General features: G+C 40.4%; 1 protein-coding gene across 6 annotated transcripts in view; it reads right to left on the bottom strand.

Annotated features, from left to right (window-relative positions):
- The window catches only part of ERG (ETS transcription factor ERG), a 149,147-nt gene that overhangs the window by 93,418 nt on the left and 35,424 nt on the right, over window positions 1–20,305 (bottom strand). For 5 of the 6 annotated variants that reach the window (XM_068688074.1, XM_068688066.1, XM_068688046.1 and 2 more), the window contains exon 2: window positions 17,694–17,781. In XM_068688074.1, the coding sequence (XP_068544175.1) occupies window positions 17,694–17,732 (39 nt within the window). In that variant the 5' untranslated portion in view covers window positions 17,733–17,781. Of the gene's footprint in view, window positions 1–6,299; window positions 6,483–17,693; window positions 17,782–20,305 lie in introns of those variants that run through there. The other variant, XM_068688056.1, reaches the window with a different exon arrangement.

Genomic DNA, 20,305 nt, shown 5'->3' with positions numbered 1-20,305 from the left:
GATAGTTATTCAATGGCACATTTTTTCCTACCTACATTATTTTTTCATGAACATTTTCATATTCATTTGTCATAGAATGGTGCTTTCTACGTGTCTTGGTGAAACATTGTGTTTCCTTCAGCTTGTCTTGAATATCCCCAAAAATACATAAACATGTATATTAACCTCAGTCTTATGGGGGCCTCGCTTCCTGTTTTCCAGCTCATTAATAAAAATATGTATTAAACAATGCCAGATTTAGGATGAAATTTGAGACATCCTGCTGCTGATCCTGGGTGCCAAACTGAAAACTGAATGTTTACCATTATCTTGTTATTTTCTCTTTCCTATCCATTTTGAATGGGTAGCTGAATGTCACATTTTTTTTTTAATTTATTTATTATTATTTTTCTATGACAAGGAACCTTGAGCTTAAAAAACAACAACAAAAACAAACAAAGAAACAAACAAACAAAACAAACAAACAAACAAAAAAACAAACCACTGTTCATCCCATTGTGTGTGTGTGTGCATTCTAAAAATTCTGGTACAACAAAGACTTCCAATTTTCCTTTAGAAAATACATCCAGTTTGGGTTCTTATAATTGATGTAGGAGGTCTATTTATAACTTCACCGTTGTTTATTCTTGCAACTGCTTAGGTGTTATTTTTGCCCTGCAGTAAGGCTCAGAGGTGCTTCCCAGAGTTGCCTCAGTGTTTGTTTTAAAAAGAGCATACAAAGATGGTCACTCCCTAGTTCTCTGCTTTCCTTGACTGCCTACATTTTTTGTTGCTAGAAGCTTAGGCACTTCATTCTTCAGGCCTTCCACAGCTCCTGGATTAATACCATCAGGTCTGGGTAACTTGTTACTATTTAATTTATCAGTTTGTTCCAGCACCTCGCCTGTTGATTCTGGCAATGGAAATAAAATGCTTTAAGGGCGCCTCTAGAGTAGATAACTAAAACAAGTCACATGCATATCCCTGAAAAAAAAATCCCCATTCCTTCAGCCAGAATTACAGACACAGACTGGCTCATGGACACAAGCCATATGAAACCAAACTGGGGATTCAAGTAATTGAGCTCTTTCTGCTGTTGAACGTATGGCACCATGTATGGCACCCCGTCAAACCCCTTGTAATCACCACAAAATAGAACTTTTTTTTTCCCCTATAGTAAGCCTGTAAGTGTTGTATTCGGGTAAGGTGAGTGATGGTCTGCTTTTACCTGTGCACATGGGTGTGTGCAGCTGCTGCCCTGAGCACAAGGTGATGTAGCTGGAAGATGAACCTGCCCTGCACCTCAGATGAGCGCTCGGTTGCACAGCTACCATCACCATACAGGTATCATCCCAAAAACTCCTACTTCATGTGCCATGCACACTGGTTCAACTACAAAGCCTTGGGCTTGGTGCAGCAGTTACCCAACAAGGTCTGGTGGCCCAGGCTGACCAGCTAGCCATATGTACCACTTCCTTGCCTGAAGATCAAGGCAACAAGAGCAAATGTCCTCAGGACCCAGCTGCACTTGGGCACCTTCTGCTTTACCCAAAGAGCATCCTGGAGGCAGATGGATAGGGGGTAGCCTCCTGGTGGCCCCCTCGCCCTGCTCCTCCCACAGCACTATTAGCATGGCAATAAGATCCATGTGTGTGCTGTGCTTTCTGAACCCCTGGCCTTTCCGGGGATGGGTCTGTAAAAGCATGATGGAGCTATATTTATGTATCTACCACTATAGCTCACAGAGGGGGCTGTGAGGTGAGCAGTGGAGGGAAGGGAGCAGCACAGCCCTCGGGGTGGCAGTAGCAGGGCAGGAGGAGTTGCTCTTCTCCCCTACCTTGGAGCAAATGCTGACGTTTCTCAGCACCCAAACCTCACTACATTTGTGCTGGCTTCATGCCCAGGCTCTGAGCTAGCAACGGGTGCATGAAAATGACCCTGGTGGAGGGGCAGAGGCCAGGCAAAACCCAGCCACCCACCCTTAGGCTCTGCAAAACAGTGTTTTTGGCTCACTTCCGCCCTGGGCGCGTTAAGCTAAAACAGCAAAACAAAGGTGGGGGTGGATCAAGTCTGGGCTGAAGCAAACAAACAGAAACACTTTCTCCAAAGCCTGCCTGAAAGATTTAATATGACCGGGTTTTGGAGGCCATCTATCATTTTCATTTGGCACTATTATAAATCAAATAATCCCTTGATCCAGAGAAGGCACTGACGAGACTCAGTCAGGCCTCCAGAAGGGATGTGCTCCTTAAGTTGGAAAGTTGGCAGATGATTTAATTTTGTTAGCAAATTTGACAGTGTCATAGGAATTTTCCAAAATCAAAGAGCCCTTTCATAGGCTCCTCTACCCAATACTCAACCCAGTGTCTAAGAATAACATTCAGCCCTCATTAATTAATGATATCAGCCCGAATAATGTCAAATTGCCTCAGAGACCTTGCTGGGATGGATGAATCACACCCGGCTGGCTCCAAGGCTCTTACTCTGACAAACTGCAGTGTGTGATGATGGGCTGCTTTGCCTTGAAAGCTTTCGCCCACGGCATCCTGACAGCTCTCAGCCGAACCCCCTCCAACGTGTGTGTACAGCGCCAAGGGGAGACTGCGAGGTTAATGGGTGTCTGAGATAACATTCAGCTCCTCGACTGCTGAACCCAAATCTGGGCCCAGCAGGTCTGCTGCTTCAACAGAAATGTTATCCAAAATGCTAGCCTTGCTGTTGGTCGCAGAGGAATGTCCTCTAGCAACTTGGTCAGACGCTCTCTAGTCATTCAGTGAAGCTGCATGTTTGCTTGGTCCCTTTTTCTTCTTCAGGAGGACATCTTCCTTGCCTGTGGAATGTCACTGCATGGCTACCAAACAGGGTACTGAGCCATTAATGTGACACCAGTGTGTCTCTGCCGTGTACAGAACATTTGCTAGCTTGGTTATCTCTGCTGGGCACTCAGAGCTACACCCTGGCTGTATCAGAAAGGAGTACATTTTGTTTTTCAGTTCTGTTAGGTGCTGCTGCACCTTCTCGTGTGCTCTGTACAACAGAACCAAGAACAAACTGCAGACATCCATTGACTTTCGAGATTCATTACAGAACCAAGATCAGACGCAATGGTGAAATGCCACAAAGAAATCTACACCTGAAAGTCTGGATTTTGATGAAACTACAAACTAAGATTTCTCACAAGACCTGCTCCAATGATAATATTACAACATGGGAAAAGATACACCAGCTGTCTCTATAAATTTACAATTTTACTGAAGCCATAATTACGTATGAAAACATCCAGACTGCTTCCCAAGTGTACTGTACTAATACTGATATAAAAATTGCATTGTTTCTATTTTCAATTTAATTATAAATCCACTCTCCACATTTTCATGTATCCACATCTTTTGCTTTCTGCGATAGCTGGAAGAGCAGTGATTCCTTATCTATCAGTCATGAGCCTGAGGTTTAGTCACATTTGAACATCACAGTCTTTTTTACGTAAATGTTGCATTCCTGAGGCCTCATGAAAAATTTACAGACCAGAACAACAACCACAGTGTTTAATGCATCTGAATAAATGTTTATTCACAGATGCCCTCCTTTTCCCTGTGTGATGGCCATGGCTGGACAGGCACGCACTCTGTCTCCTATCCCGGCACACTGCTCTCGCCTCGGCCTCCCTGCTCACGCCATGAGTGGGCTCAGCGCCGCAGCGCTGGGCTGAGCTGAGCTCTATATAAACACCAGCTCAGCATAAACACACGTGTGGCGTTTTTTTGTGGGACCCCGGTCACGGAGGCAAAGTGTCAGAGAGACAAAGCTGGGACTCGTCTTTTTGTGCAGCGTTTGTTTATACACTGCACACGTTGCGCCCAGTAACATGAAGCCATCAGTTTCAAGTTACAAATATACCATAAATGCCATAAGTAATTTATTTTTCTGCCATGCCTGTGAGAGTAAATTTGGGAATTTAAAAGAAAAAAATCTTATTTGATGCTGATGTATTCTGATTGTTCCTCCGAATATATGTGCTTTTACTATGCATACGCATCATTTTGATGAGCTGGCCAAAGCTCTCAAAGTTTTCAGAGTTTTGATGTTGAGGTGTTTGATGTTGAGGGGTGGGACCTTGAAAAATGTTCAGCTGGCTTCAGAGACCCACTCCCCAAATGATTTTCAGTCCAGTAGGACTAATTTGAGAACAGTTTGAATATGCTATTTACTGTAAGGAATCACAGTGGTTCTACAAGTGATGAGATTCAGACACGTACGCTTGTGCTCAGAAGAGGCACTGGCAAAGAAGTCTGTGAAAAGCTTTAAAGCTACAAGTACTTATTTTACTAAAACATTCTGAAAAATTACATTGGTGATTGCATTTTAAAAATCTGGTAACATTAATTTCACCACTGAAATATGATTTCTTTTAAAAGCTTTCCCCTCATGGTCCCTGCCATAGGATCCACCCCAACATCTGGAGAACAGAATCCACGCTGACAGACTAATGCACATGTGGAGGAGTGTGTCTGCTACTTTGCTGCCTCTCAGGACAGACACATTGTCTCTTTTTCCTTCTCTGTGTCCCCTCCTTTTCTTTTCCTTTTTTTTTTTTTTTTTCCCTTTAATAAGACTACACATGTCTTCCAGCTCTTTGCTGTGAATGTGACCAGTATGTGATATCCCATTGCATCTACGCAGAATGTCTGGCTTAGGTGATACCAAGTGGTTACTGCCCCGGCTTTGAATGCTTGCTAGGTTATTAACCAGCACATCTGGCTCTCTCCCTAGGAGGGTGAGTTCTGCAGTGCCCCAGGAATTTCTTTCATACACCATTTTTATTAGCTTTTCAAAAGAATATGGATTACCACTGGAAAGGAAGACTTAGGTCATTTGCAAGCATATTGGTCCCCTACCTGTTTAACGTGTTTAAAAAGCAGCAGCAACCAAAACTCATTATTTGATTTTCAGAGTTAATCTTCCTTCATTTTAGGACAATCCTATTGTTCTTGTACTTAAAAGGTCTGCCTGACTGAAAAAAAGAAAATGGCTGGTAAATTGTGCTAGACAGAATTATTAAAAAATACAAAATAAATCAAAAAGCCACAAAGATAACTTACAGCTCCCAGAATATTCATTTCTAATCCTACTTTCTCATGGACCCCAGTCCATCATCACAAGAGGGAATGCAAAAGTATTTCATGTTTAATTGAAAGAAAGAAGTGTGTATGTAGCTGCAAAGAGCAAATTTATCTACTTTGCCCATACATGGAAGTTACACAGGACGTGAAGCTAGAATGCAAGAGTTATACTACTACTATAATTTCCCATCTGGACATCCCTATTTCAGCAATGTACATGTGGCCTTTTCTGGTTTTGTTTATGTCACTTCCGAAGCAGTTTAAAGCAACTGGGAAAACTACTTTTGTCTTCTTGCTGAAAAAAGCATCCACATGGGGGAGTTACAGAGGTAGCTCTCCAGCACTTTCCTACTACCTGCCCAGTCAAGTCTAATACTGCTAGCCAAAGCTCTCCTGAAGCAAACCTGAGAAAAAGCTGCCTGCCTACCTACCTACTCACCTACCTATCTACCGACCTGAACTCCACCTTTCCAGAAGGGGTTTCCCTTTTAACAAGTTACCTGGAATTGCTGTGCACACTTCAAGTGCAGAAAATATTCTCCACACAGAGCTAAGCAAGCACCGGAAAAAAAAATAAAAATAAAAAATGCTGGAACTGTTAATCAAGTTCTTTCAAAGCTATTGGAGGCCAGATTTTTGGAAGCTGTCAGCAGTCACCATCTTCCATTGTTCCAAGTGGGAGTTGTTTGGCACTTACAGCTTTCTAAGGGCTGGTACTTCATGTAGGTGTCTAAATGGGAGCTCTGCTCTCCATTAACCTTTTGCAATTGCTTTTGGCAAGACTGACCATCCAGAAATATCATATTGCAAGAGGAACATGTAACACTCACAGAAACCGTATTTTAAAACTGTGTGCATAAATAGCCCATACTCCTCTAGCCAGGAAAAAGAAACAGCATTCTGTGATTTCCCCAACCAAGGGGGACAGCCAGGCAAAAAGTTCACAAACTTCAGTAAATTCATACAATGAAAACAAAACAAAAATTCCTAATTATGTAAATGAAAACAGTGAATGTTTTCAAGAATGTCACAATCTACTTGGAGATTTCTGCCAAACAGAACAAGAACTTAAGTCCCTCAGATAAAATCCTGATTTCTTTAGATCAATATCAAAACAAAAGGGATGCCTAGTCAGAACTCTATGCCACAGATTCTAATATCATATAAATCAAAAACAAAAGAACATAAAGATCTTCTCACCTCCTCAGGTCTGAATCTTCTGAAAAGCCCACCTTGGCAGCAATAGATTTGGCATTATTCAGTCAGCTCCAGTTTTAAAAATAACCACAATTCATTTGGTCCACTAAAGTTCATAGAAATCCTTAAAGGGATTTTTATTATGCTTGCTTATTAATTTTGTTGTCTTCTTAAGGCTTCCTGTCCTGCAAACAGAGGCACTAGCACAGAGATTCAACTGGGATTGGTTTTCCCCCTCTTCTGCTGCTTTTATTTAACAAAAAAAAAAAAAAAAAAAAAAAAAAGAAAAAAAAAGAGAGAGAGAGAGAGAGGAGAGAGAGAGAGACATGGTAGAAGTTCCTTACAGGAGTTGGAAGAGGACATCTGCAGGCAATTTAACATGAGGGTTTGCTTCTGTGTCAGCTGGCAACCCCTGGATAACTCTGTCATGTAACCTATATGCTAAAACATGATGTAGGACAACCAGTGATATGGGTAAATATGGCAGCACATCAGTTTTATTTGATTAAGATTTATACTTTTTCAAAGGGAGCAACCCTGCCATAAACTATGAAAACAAATACAATCCTGCCGCCAAGAAATACCACCCTGCTTCATCCCAAAAGAACTGATCTTCATCAAACCCACCTTCTGCTGCAGCATACAAAAGTCTCTCCCTTCCTTCCAGTGGAATTCAAATAGCAAGAGAATACTTTTTTTTTTTTTTTCAGCTGAGGAGGGAAAATTCTCCATTCCTTTAATGGAGAAATAACCCTGCATTGAATCAGTAATGATCCAGATTATATTGCTTTACAGGCGATGGCAGCAGAATGGGGAAGAGCTCATGCAAACATGAACCTGAGCCTGATACTTGTGCCTCGGTCCACTGCTTCCAGACAACTTCAAAAAGGTTTTCAGGAACATAGCCTGGTATCTAAAGAGAGCTCTGGAGATAACCCTGTTCACAAAGTTCCCCACTCCATGTGTTTAACTTCCTCCCAATTAGGAGAATCTGGTCAAGTGAGGAATGCTTATTCTTTCTGGTTCCACTTCTGTTCTTGCATCAGATCTTATGTATCTTGACATTTATAGCTATGCATTTTAAACTGAGGCACTGATTAGATGCAATTGTTCAAATTACCTTCCTCCCCCTTCCTCTTTGTGTGTGTGCTTTGGTTTGAATTATTAGCAATTTAAAAATCATTCTTGGAGTTAAATGTTTAATGCTATAATTGCTTCTGTTACCTAAATTTGTTTAGTTTGTGTTTTATTAGTATGTAATAACTGAAAGTATATTTTCCTCTGTCTGAGTTAATGATGTCTGCTGCAATGGCTCACACGCTGTTAGCCGACTGGCTGCAGTTCTGGGACAATTCAGAGGGAATTGGAAAGATTTTCTGAAGCTGTAACTAAGGAGTAGGCGGCTTCCCTTAGTTTCTGTAATTGAATGAATTTGAACTCTCAGTTGGCCTCCACTTCAAGTTTAATTTTATTTCTTTTTTTTTTTTTATTCATTGTGAGGTCATTTTGAGTGCCTCTAAGTCTAAATGTTGGGCAGGAAAGCTCTGCTGTCCCAGACCAAGGCACTTGTGCCTGCTAGGTGCCAGCCGTGCAGCACGCTGCTCTGCAGGCCTTGTCCCCAGATTTTCTCCATGGAGGGTTCTGTGGGTGCTCAGGTGAACAGATTCCTTTGAGAGGAAGCTTGGAGGCTGGGAGGAAGGAGGCTTAACCTGTCTCCTCCTGACAAAGCAGCAAGGACTGCACCCCAAGTGTCTTCAGGCAACACCTGTAGTCCTGCCATACAAATCTCAGCCCTGTATTGACATGCAAAGATACTAATGTTTGGTACATGGCTGCTCCTGCACAGCCCGTCATCTGCTCCCTGCTTTCCAAATGGCTACTACATTTATGTAAAATGTCATCTGGATGTCATTACATTGCTTTGGGATTTGGAGCTAGCCTGTTTAAGAATGGTTTGAGTATACCCCTCGTTCTGTGTTAAATATTAAGGATATGCCACGTAAGGTGAGATTCAGTTCCTCTAATGATGAGCTACCTAAAAGACCTCCTGCTCTTAATGTAATTACTCTCTGTGTAAACAGGGTAAAGATAGAGGTTCTTCCCAAGGACAATCCACCCCTTCCTAACAAAGGTGTTTCCCTGTTCTCTAAAGAGGTTACCTGCTTAAACTAAATACCAAGCAAAATCAGTTAAGTTAGGCTAGCATCTTGTCCATCCTCAGGCTCTACCTGCTCATTTTTCATTTCAGTGTTTTCCCATCTTATTATATTTTTCCTCCCCACAGGGCATGAAGCAAGTGTTACCATTTGCAAGGACAGGCTCTCTGACCAAGCAGTAAACACAAAACACAGGGGTAAAAAAGGTTACAAGTTTGGGAACTAAACACCCTCTCCCATTCCCAGCTGTTTCTCTGAAGGATGTAGCAACAGAGCCTAGTGCACAGATGTATTCAGATTTCTAGTGTTCAGATTTCTACTGCAGTCAGGTTACCATTAATTTAAGCCAATGCACCCTCGTTTGCTCTTTATAACACCTATGAGCAAAGAGTACTCAGTGCTCAACACAAGAGCTGGCTGTGCTGGACACAAGAATTCTCACGTTTGCAGGATTCCTCACAAGTTATTCACAACTGTGACATCTGCCAGGTTTCTGGGTTCCTGGAAAATCTATATATGTGACCAAGGCCGTATGGACAAATAATTATGTAAGCTCATCTGAGAAGGCTCTTGGCACACTGCTGATTTATCTACCTCCTTCTGAGCACTACTTTACTCTATTAGAAATAGCAGATTATAGTGTCCTACCAAACATTATGCAAGGAGGTGACAACTGCCAGCAAATTTAACTTTGATCCAAGGTAATCACTGGCAATATGAAATGTACAATGCACATGCCAAACTCTCTTTCCAAGGCTCAGCAACAGAAGAAAGTGATCTCTTTTTTGTCAAATAAATAAATAAATAAATAATAAAACACTGTAAATAACAGAAGCACTGGCCTAGGGATATAAGGTAAAACTCACCCACATTACCTACAGACAACATTTGTGTTTTACAGGCTACGAGGCAGCACAAAGCTTACAGCTGTATTTCTGAGCTTGATCTGGTAGCAAAGGAAACACTCTGTAGATCCTCTTGGGTACAGAGTTCACTGGCAAGATGGATGTGGGATTTTAGGGGAAAACACTGGCCCTATCTAACTTTCTATTCCTCTAGGGCAAGAAGGGCAGCACGCACATTTTTGATAAATAAACAAAATTGCCCCAAGAACACACTGAACGTAGAGAATCAGTTTCCCTTTCTAAGGAAACACACCTAGAAGTACCCAAATACCAGCTACTGGTTTGAGCCAGAGAAGAAATACTTTTCACAATGAGACTTTGAACAGGCTTTGGAAAGAACACTGAGAGTCTGAAAATGTCATACAGAATAATGGGCAAAGAATTAAGGCAAACGATAAAATAGCAAGTTGGTGGAATGTATCTAATCAAATACCCATAACTGTTTATGAGGTAATGTCTGTATTAATAATCTTAAGAAGGAGATTGAACAACACATCAGTGAAAGATACTGCACACTAAAGTCAACTCTGGGATAGCATCGAGACTAGTGAAATAATCTAAAAGGGTATTGAGATTAGAATGGGGGTAGGAAATAAAGAAATGAGATTTCAGATATAAGGAGGATGTTTTTCAGTATAAGATCCCCCAAAATGTCAACAAACACAAAGAGAAAGAGAGAAGAGGGGGAGAAAAAAAGAAAGAGAAGAGAGGTTAATTTCTGAGCAGTGTGTGCAGAGGAAGCACATCTCCGAGTTCAGAAGCAGCCCCTGTCCATGAGCTGCTGGAGCAACAGCCCTTGGGGGGATGCCTATCAATTCTAGGAAGTGTTACCAAAAGGATAACAACGTGGTGATTCATGACCAAGCAACAAGTAGGGCTGGAAGCAGAGCTGGATGCAGCTGCAGTGGTGATGGGGGAAGGCTGCCTGGCCCCTGTCACCCAAACCAGACTGTGACCAGAACTAACATAGACAGGCTGTGTGATGCTTGGTAACCTCCCCTGAGCACTCCTTTAAATCTCCCTCTTCAAGAAGGTGAGGAGGAGTCAAAGCAGTGTGAAATTAAAGGAGTTGGGATCTGAACAGAGCAGATACACAAAGGCTGTTTGAAGAAAGGATCAGTGTGGCTAAATATGAGGAAATACTTCGTGATAATGAGCCTCTGAAGAAAATCTCTGAAGAAAAGTTAAAGATGATCCACTGCTTGTGATATTTATGGCCAGGCCAAGGCAAAACACAAATCCAATGTACATTAAATAGTAACTTCTGACTCGCTAAGAGATAATCTCTAACCATCTGCAGCATTTGCACTGTATATTTGTGCAAGGATAGCCCTGGGCAGGTGGTTCCTGTAACTACTTGTCAAGGAAGAAGAAGACTGTTGTGGCAGCCTTTTGGAGTCCCAGGCTGCCCAAGCATGATGCTGGTGGAGCTCCCCAAGGCTGACCTTCTCACATCCCTCCCCTCCAGCTCTCTAGCTACAGTTATGAGACACAGCGCAGTCATTTGAGCTAATGGAGCTGATGGCCCAATCTGCTGGGATGGCCAGGAAAGGAAGAGACACCTCCTTTCACAGTGGACTTGAAAGAGATTTACAGGCAGCAAAACAAGCCTGCAATCTGGGAGTCCTCAGTCCTGCCTCAGACTTTAGAGGGGAGGAACAGAAAAGACCTCAGTCTTCCCTCCTGTTTTCCCCCAAGCCCATCTCTATTTGTCCCTATCTCAGATTGTCTGGTCCATCCTTCCCCACTTCTCATATCTTCTCCCCACTCTCAGCTTGCCATCCTAGCCCTAGTTTCTATGACCATCCATTTTACTATTTCCACCCATCTGCAGTAGAAATGTCCAAACTTTTAACTGGCTGGCAGACTGTAGAAGTGAGATTTGAATACATCTGATTCCACATACCAAAGGGTTAGTGTAAAACACTGCATTGAAAATGCATTTGGTACTCTTTAGTTTGCTCTTTCCTGCTTATGAAAAAGATAAATTTTGTTTAAAAATGGCCTCACTTAAGGAATTATCCATGCCATTAGTCCCCAGAACAATAGAGATTAAAGTCTCTAGACCATCCCCTATCAAAATAACATACTTTTCTTTGAACATGTCATTAACACTGTTTTCCATCTGGCTGTTGGCAGCAGTTTTGGATTTGCTCTGAATTGCTGAAAGTTCATCAATTACAGTACACAGAAGCCATTATCTCTCTTTTCCTTTAGCAAGGAGGTATTTGCCCAGGCAGAAAGAAGGAGGTCGAGTTCAAGAGAAAAAGAAAAAAGAATTTACCAATGCAAGCTTTACGGCAATCATTCATTTACAGTCCAGAATTCAAAATTTCTGGGAACTAAATCACAATTTCTGCATACAAGGAGCTTTTAGTGTTCAAATACAGTAGTGATTCTGTCATTCTTACATGAAACTGATGTATGCAGACAGAGGATGGAAACAACATACTAGACTTTAAGCCTGACAGTTTGGGGGCTCAGTGAATGAGTGATAGTGCAGAGGAGGGTTACCCACATTCACAATAAACTCAGTTGCTTTATTTTATGAGAACCCATATTAAGCCATGGCTATCATTCAAGCAAGATTTAACAACTATGATCCAGCTAGCATAATTATTAAGGATCATAGTGAAATTGAAAGTGATGTTATCCTGCCAGTAAAAAATAAAATAAAAAAAAATAGATAAATAAATAAATAAATAATTGGAAGAGCTTTTAAAGTTCCATGAGAATAATGAATGAAGTACACAGTGAGGGATAAGCAAAGGGGATGGGACTTACAGCTACTCAGCAATGGCAGATTCATGGACAGCTGATAGGGATGCTTTTTCACATCTGTCACTGAGGGACATTTGTAACCCACAAAATGAGAGCCTGCATGCAGCAGTCATCCTGAAGCATCTGTCAGGCAACAAGTTTGCAGCCCAGATAAGCCACAGTAGCCTGTTCACCTCTGTACACTAGGGCTAAACACACCTTCTTACAGCTAGAGGCCATGGCAGGCAATTCATCCATGCAAATCCAGGCAAATCATCACTGATTCATACCTATAAGAGGTTTGGCTTATTAGCCAAGAGCCATCAGTCCATATTGTTTTGGAAAGAGTGGGAGTATGTTATCAAACTGACTCCAGTGGTGACATGCCACGATACAGTAGTATGACATATTCCACATGCATTGCCTACTCAGTTATGTTGCAATGTGTCTGCCATTAGCTTACTACACATGTGACTTTGGGCAAATCTCTTTGTATCTTTGGCTCAAGACTCCATGCTCTCACCCTTGGTTGAGTTGCCCAAATATCATTTTATAATCAAAGAAAGAATTGCTTGAGTAATGTAATGAATCCACAAAGACTAGACTCTTAGCTTAGTCAAAGAGAGGTGGGAGAAAAAAGCCTGGCCTTTATGAGTCAGTAAATGAGGATAATGGTAATTTTATCCTCCTTCCCTTCTTGTCCCCATTGCCTATTTGGTCAGCAATTGTCTTGTGCATACATAACTCCCAGCATAACAACATCTTGGATCCTATTTAAAGATTCCACAATTCCAGGAAAAAGAACAGATTATATCAGACCAAGAATATGTTCCTTAATTAATAATACCTGTGAAACAAATTTGATTTAACCATAACACAACAAATTAGGTACATTAAGCAGCATCTCTACACTGCCACAACTTACAATCCAACATGCTCTTTGGCCAATAAAGGAGTTCTGGGACTAGGTTTTGTAATATTTCCAATGACAATATGGGTTGCTGTACATGGAAATATGCATGTGCCACTTAATCTGTAGCCCAGGCACATAAGTGCTAAACTCAGGAGTAATTTTCAGAAACAGTTATGAAGTAATTGTTTTATTTCTTCTGAGAAATCAGATATTTTATTTTTTTTCATTGTAGTATTACATACAGCTTTCAGATTTGGTAAGCACAATTTGAAAGATTCAGAGGCAACAACTTCTAATTACATCTACAAAAAAAAAAAAAGGGGGGAGAGATTGTGCAGATACAGTCTAGATGAATTTGGCTCCAAGTGTTTGATGTTGTCCTTGATTAAGCTACATAGGACATAAACAGTCCCCTTTTCTCAAGTTTTACAAAGCAAATGCAGGCTATACAATCCACAAGCACTTCTGTTCAGGTTGCCATTCACCTGTCTCTGCCTTTATCCCAAATATCTAAATCTCAGATCAGCAAGAAATGGAAAAACTGGACCACATGAATATAGGCGGACCATATCTTCTGTTGGCATAAATCATCACTGCTTCAGTGAATTACACTCATTTGCTCCAGTGTTGACTCCATTCCTGACAAATGCAGTACTTGCCTATATAGCAGTACCTTGGACTCTTCCTCTCCCAGTGAGGACCAGTTCAATAAAATCTCTATCAGTGATGTCAGAAGCTAACTAAAGCCAAATAAGCATTTGGTCTTTGCAAATGAGGCTGCTGAAAGCAGAATTTAACCCTTAAAAACAAACAAACAAAAAGTTTTATCGAAGAGTCAGCATTCACAAAGCTTACATCATTAAAAGCAAAACATGCAAATCCAATGTAGCACTCACACAGTGTTTCTATGGTTACTGTTATAAGAATTACAATTTAATGAATAACAGAAAAAAATCGCATTGAAAAGCATGTGTAAAGGACAATTAGTCCTGCCCATTCAAAGAGACAATCTAGCCGCTGACTTCTTGAAAACATCTCTAACCTTTCTTTTGAGTTTGATGAGATATAACTCTTGTTAAGACGTTCTATTTAATGCCAGTGTAAGCCGCTAGATCTTTATGTAGCTTCCAAATGACTAACCCAAAGCAACATAGTTCAGACTGACAAGCAAAGGCTCAACTTCCTGGTGAAAACTGTATTCAGCACTTCCATGCAGCACCCCATTTAGAAAGATAGTAAAAATTGTGTGTTTTCTAGAAGTAACACTTAGCGTACATAGGAGACCTATTTTTGCTGTGTTTGAAAATTTCTATTGGTGACAGAAGGACCTTGATCCCCTGACAGCACAGACAAAAACCTTCCTTAAGATTATGCTTAACATCAAACATTGTATAGCTACCAATTAAAATGACAGACCATTTCAGAGGTGAGGACAGAGCTAGTTGCAAACAGTCCTCTCTGCAAACTCCTCTCCAATTTCCAGACTCATTATAGAAAAACTGTTCTGAAAGAGTGATACAATACACAAACCTTGGTATAAACCTGCATACCTCGTAGCCAAGCCCCCTCAAATACAAAAAAAAACTGAACAAATGACTTTCCAAAAACAATCTGTTTGTTCTGATTACAGATACCAGAAAGAATCTGTCTTGTTTTAAATAAAATAAAACCTTGTTTTCTTAACAGTTTGCCATTAATCCATACTAATGGTACTATTTAAGACTTCAGCAATAGGAGTAGCAAACCTTATTAAACTAAGGTGCTGATACTACAAACCACTGAACACATCCTCATCTTACTAATGCAAGTAGTATTACTGATTTCAGCTCACTTAGAAGCAATAGACATATGTTGAAGACCAGGGTCAAAATTCCCCATATTTTGCTGAACTGGAACTAAGGGTCTGAACATATACATTCTTTTTCCTGTCCACATTAAATGTTTCTGTCCCTTATGCCTGGGTAAACACAAGCCTGTGACCCAGGCAATACTACATGTTAGAAAGCAGCAGGAACTCACCATATCAATTATGAATGATTCATTTAAGCTGAAAAATGTAAAGCTTAATCTTTAGTAGCCATGGAATGAAGCTGCCCAAACAAAATGAGGACACACATTAAGATTTTCAAAACATTCCCAAAATTGGACAGGCTCTGCCTAGGCATTGGAATCAAGTTCATATAATTTCTCATTCTGAAATGGAACACAAGAGCTGTGAGATTGGTTGCATTTCCTTCTGGTAGAGCAAAAGGCTGTTTTCAAAATAGCACACATGAGAATTCACATAATGCAAATGAAATCATCCTTGCTGGGAAAAAAAAAAAAAAAAAGAGAGAAAAAAAATATGTCTCTGAATATTCATATTGCCATATTCATTTATACATGTATTTCACATTCATTTTCTGCACATGTTCAGGCAGAAAAATTAAAAATTAAAATCTGTCAAATCTTAATAATTCTGACATTTCCTAAAAAATTATTTTTAAAGTTACAGCTCTAAATGTGCATGGCTGAGGCTGCATCTGCTTATTCAAGGAGAAAAAAAATAGAATACCATATGACTTACCTGATGGAGTATAGTTAAACAAAACCATATCAAGGATGACTGTAATGAACTCAGTGTGTCCCTTCTACAACACTACAGCAATTAGAGGTGGAAAAGACCATCACAGCAAATAGTCTTTCCCATGGCTCATGTACATTACTTTCTCATGGCTTACTTTTAAGAACATATTTACACCCACTTTTAAAGTCTAAACGAACAGCATCCATGGCAGCTTTCTGAAGAATGTGTTTGGACCAAAGCAGACCCTAATTACATAAACAGAAATGTGAAGGATTTAAGGTTTATTTGGCTAGTTGTCCTCTCTCAAACACAATATTAAAGTAAGTGCCTTCCTCTCACCCCTTCTCAGTGTAGCAACTACTTGTGTGTGCTATTCTGCTGAAAATAGACTCCTGCAGGTTCCCTTGAACACAGAATTATTACAGAGATTTCTGTGCAGCTCTCTTTTACTTGCTGTAAAAAGAAGCATACATATCCAGCCTTGTTCTCTCAAATTCTAACTCCCATGGTAAAAAATAAAATAAAATAAAAATGTTTCAGATACAGGTTTTGGCAGAAAGCAAGAAACTGAGTTCTTCTTAATGTTATTTCTGGCACTGTGGAAACTTAGAAAGCATGAAGAGGTACTAAATCCCCATAAAATTTCTGAATTCTTACTGGTCAAAATCTGAAATCCAGGTGACAAGACATGCTAAGGGGAGAGACTGCTTGTGGTGGGGGATTTTCCTGCTCTTTTCATAAAAACAGTCGAGTGCCAGAAGACTGTGAATATGTTGGGTTTTGGAAAATTTGGAGAGAGGGAAGGGATGAGCTCTCCTACCACTGTCTGTCACCCTAGTATCTGAGCACAATCCAAAAATGCTGTAGGGAGTTATATAGAGAGGCTCTTTCATTCAATACCCTTCTACAGGAAAAGTGAGCTATTTAAAATAATATTTCATTTTTATTCAGTTAAAAATAAGTTGAAAAATGAAGCTTTTCTATAGAAAGCTGCTGACTGGTGGATAGTGGCTAACTGAGAAGAAACTCCATAAAAGAAGCTTCAGAAAAAGTAGTTTCAAGGAAAGACAGACAGAGAAACAGAAAGGCAGATAGACAGAAAGAATAAAAGAAACCTTTTCACTCTCAGCTTGATTAGGATGGCTGATCTATCCCTTTGATTACAGCAATCTCATTACACCAGCAGTACTTTGACATGACAGAGCCACGTGAATGATAAATGTGCAGTTTCATCGCATTTTTATATGTATAAAAATAAGGGTCAGCTGGATTTTCCCACCCAAGACACTGCTATATGAGTGTCTTTTTACTTCTGGAAAAGAATTGCTGTTCAACTCTAGAAGCAGTCAGCCAACCATTTCCAAACAAAACCTCTAGACAATAAAATAGTAAAGCAGAGCTGGAGCATCCCCCTAACCAGCCAGTTTCTGAGGCTCAGGTGCTGTTTACAGGCAATATTCAGATATGTCTTATTCATAGCAGTACACCAACTGCTTTGTCTAGCAGGTTCCTATTCTTCCGTGACAGAAGGATAAAAAGAACATAGAACAATAGTAATATTAATAATAGTAACAAAGGAGTGAAAAACAATACAATGTCTTCTGAAATGCAGCAAAACAATGCTGTTTTTAAGACTATAGCACAATCCAGTGTCCTTTGATTTACACAAAACTAGGCACTGAGTCTTTTCAAAGGAATGTTTGTTTGGCTTTGAATTTTTGCATTATGTTTATTTTTCTTCTTCAGCAAATGTTTGCTACTGGTTTTTATGGAGCAGAACTGGGGATATATATATTCAGTATTTTCCAAGTAGGTGTTTTTTTTATCAAGCATAACAAATATTAGAGAATGATCAAGGGCTTTTAGTCATAGAAAGATTTACCCTCAAAATATCCACACACATCAGAACAGGTGTCAGCAACAAAGAATGCATGACTGACTCATACAAATAACATACAAATATCAAGAAATAGAAGAGCCAGTGCTGTACAGTAGGACAATTTATAAATATTCAAGAAGACCTGCATTACGTATATATATTCTTAAATTTTATCGCTCTCATAACATCTGAGGACTCACAGTAAACAGGAAACTAACCTTGATGTGAGCTGCTGGATCTGGGACAGTCTGAATCATGTCCTTTAACAGGCCAACGTGTTTACCAGAAGCTCAGATTCCAAGGCAGCTGCATAACCAAAGAAACAAAAGTCATATGATTATATTTTAAAAGTTTATTTTCAACAGAAATCTCTTATCTTTTTATAGACAGATAAGCACCTTTCCTTCCCCAGACTTCCTTGAAAACCAGTACAAGCTGAAGCCCTAAGACAGTTCTATTTCTGTGTAGTCTGCTAGGATATATTTCAGATAGGAGAAAACAGTCAGCCCTGAAATTCTGATAGAAAATTGGTCTTTATCTGTAATGGAGGATTTTCCTGAAATAAGAGCTCTGGGATGTGCTCTGCACTGCACAGCCCTATTAATCATCAGAGATATCAGGGATTTCCACTATCTCTTCTTCCCAATTTAGAAACATATACAGCAGGACTGGGACAGATCTGGGGCTGATATAAGCAAGTATCATTTCATTGAAGTTGTGCCCATTTACAATAGCTGCAAATCTGGACCAGCCACTCAATTAACAGCACTTCAGAGCATGGATCTTCTGGGATCCCTTATCCATGTCCGGTAATAAAGCACAGAGGGGTTACGACAGGCACGAGGCATTTCTCTGCTTGCGCAGGGGGTGAGGAACCACTAAAACAATTTAAAATAATAAAAATATATAATTTGAGTAATCTAAAGTACTGCTTGGTAGCTAGAACATCAGTTAAGTGTTAATAAATTGGGATCAATAAGTCAGGAAACTAGAAAAAAATATGGAAAAAATATAGGAACACGAATGTCATTTAAAGTAGTATCTTTTTCTCTGTTTTCCCTAGAAGCCTGGAAATTCCCATTTCTCGTGCAAGAGGTTACTTTTTGCCCACAATCCTGAACTTTTTTCATCTTTTAAAGTGGTAAGGCACAATCAGAAAAAAAAAATCTTCTTCTTAATCAGTATCATCTTTTTTATTTCATTATCTGTTCTTAGATCTACACTAATTTGCAGATCAAACTGCAGATAGGCTTTATCTATTTTTTTTCAGGAAAAAAAAGTGAGAGATAGAGATAGAGTGACTGATAGGTAGATAGAGTGACTGACACCAAGTTGCAGTTTGCCCCAGAAAGTGTCCTCATGATTTAAGGAAACCATGTATAAGCTATGGAGTTACACATTGCAATTAAAGATACCTCCATTTAGATCTTAATAAATTTCCCCCTTGCTGCTTAAAGGATCTGTGTTTGTTCTCCTTCAAATCAATGAAAATCAAGTACTTAATTCTACAGCCTATTAGGGAAACCCCAACACATGCCAAATTCCCATTTCGATTGACCTTTCATACAGTTTTTTCTGGTATTTGTGCGTGATCAAATGAGATACTGATGTCACGACTTTCAGCGAAGATATATCTTTCCACAGAGCTTAAATGTCTTCAAAAGCAATGGATACTTGTTTTGGTAAAAGCTAACTTTCATCAGCAGTGTTGTTCAGACTGAAGTCATATACATCAGCGGTGACATGCCTTTCAGTTCCCTTTTTCCCTTCCCTAGTAAATCCATGCCTGTCATGTTATTCAGTGGATTTATGGGATTCATATTTTAAGCTTTCAAAACATCATACACAGAATGTGGAAACTCCTAAATTTCATTCAAAGTGAACAGAAAAATATTTTGCATCCAGCACTCAATCATGTTTTCACAGTTCCTGTACTTTCACTGCAGCATTGCCATAAAGGTGCCTCACCACCAGCAAAGAATAAACATAAAGCCTTCTGAGGAACTGTGCCATGGTTTATTTCTGTCCCTCATGCCTTTGTTCAGCCTACAAGGATGCACTGTGCCACTTGCCCCTACCCCACATCTCGGCTGACCCAGGTTTCTGAAGAACGGTGGACTACGTGCCACCTCCCAGCAGCACTGCATCCCCGGCCCTGGGGCTTGTGCCCTGCTTCACTGGTTGCCATCCAGCATGATGGCAAGGACAGGGCATGCTAGACCCCACCTCACCCAGCCCACTTGCAGCTCCCAGCACATTTGGGCTGGAAACACCTGAGGATACCACAGGGAGTTCTGCCTCTCCCTAGCTCTGGCTGCCTGGGTGGTTCGCCCAACAAGAGCAGGGTTTTGCGCTTAGGGAACACGTGTTGCACTCAGAGATGTGGACTCCATTCTAGAAATGCCCTGTGGCACTCTGGGGAGGGAAACAAGATTTTCTTTCAGAGCTCAGATTTGCCTGGAGTTATTGGAGGGGCCTGGGCTTTAGGAGAAGTTGCTTGAACAATGCCAGGTTTATGCATATCCCACCTTTCCTCCAGAAAGATGGCTTCTTTACAGGAGAGGAGATGACAGAGAGCATTTGCCAAACAGTTGCCAACTCTTCACCACATGGTATGGGAATCAAAGATGAGCAAAATTTAGCCACCATGAGTTGGAAAGATGCTTATGCAACTGTTCTGGCCATTTGACTTTTTTCCCCATCCTGCTGTGCAGCGGTGATCCCAAAAAGGGGGAATTCTGCTTTAAGCTCAATCTTTGGCAGTGTATTCTTGTTTCTCTCCTGGACATTCGTTCATGCCTACCCTATAGGGGGACATATTTTGCAAAAG

This window comes from Anas acuta, chromosome 1 (genome assembly GCF_963932015.1).
Source record: "Anas acuta chromosome 1, bAnaAcu1.1, whole genome shotgun sequence".
NCBI classification, from domain to species: domain Eukaryota; kingdom Metazoa; phylum Chordata; class Aves; order Anseriformes; family Anatidae; genus Anas; species Anas acuta.
Note: the sequence above shows the minus strand (reverse complement) of the source record. Positions and strands in the feature narration are given on the sequence as shown.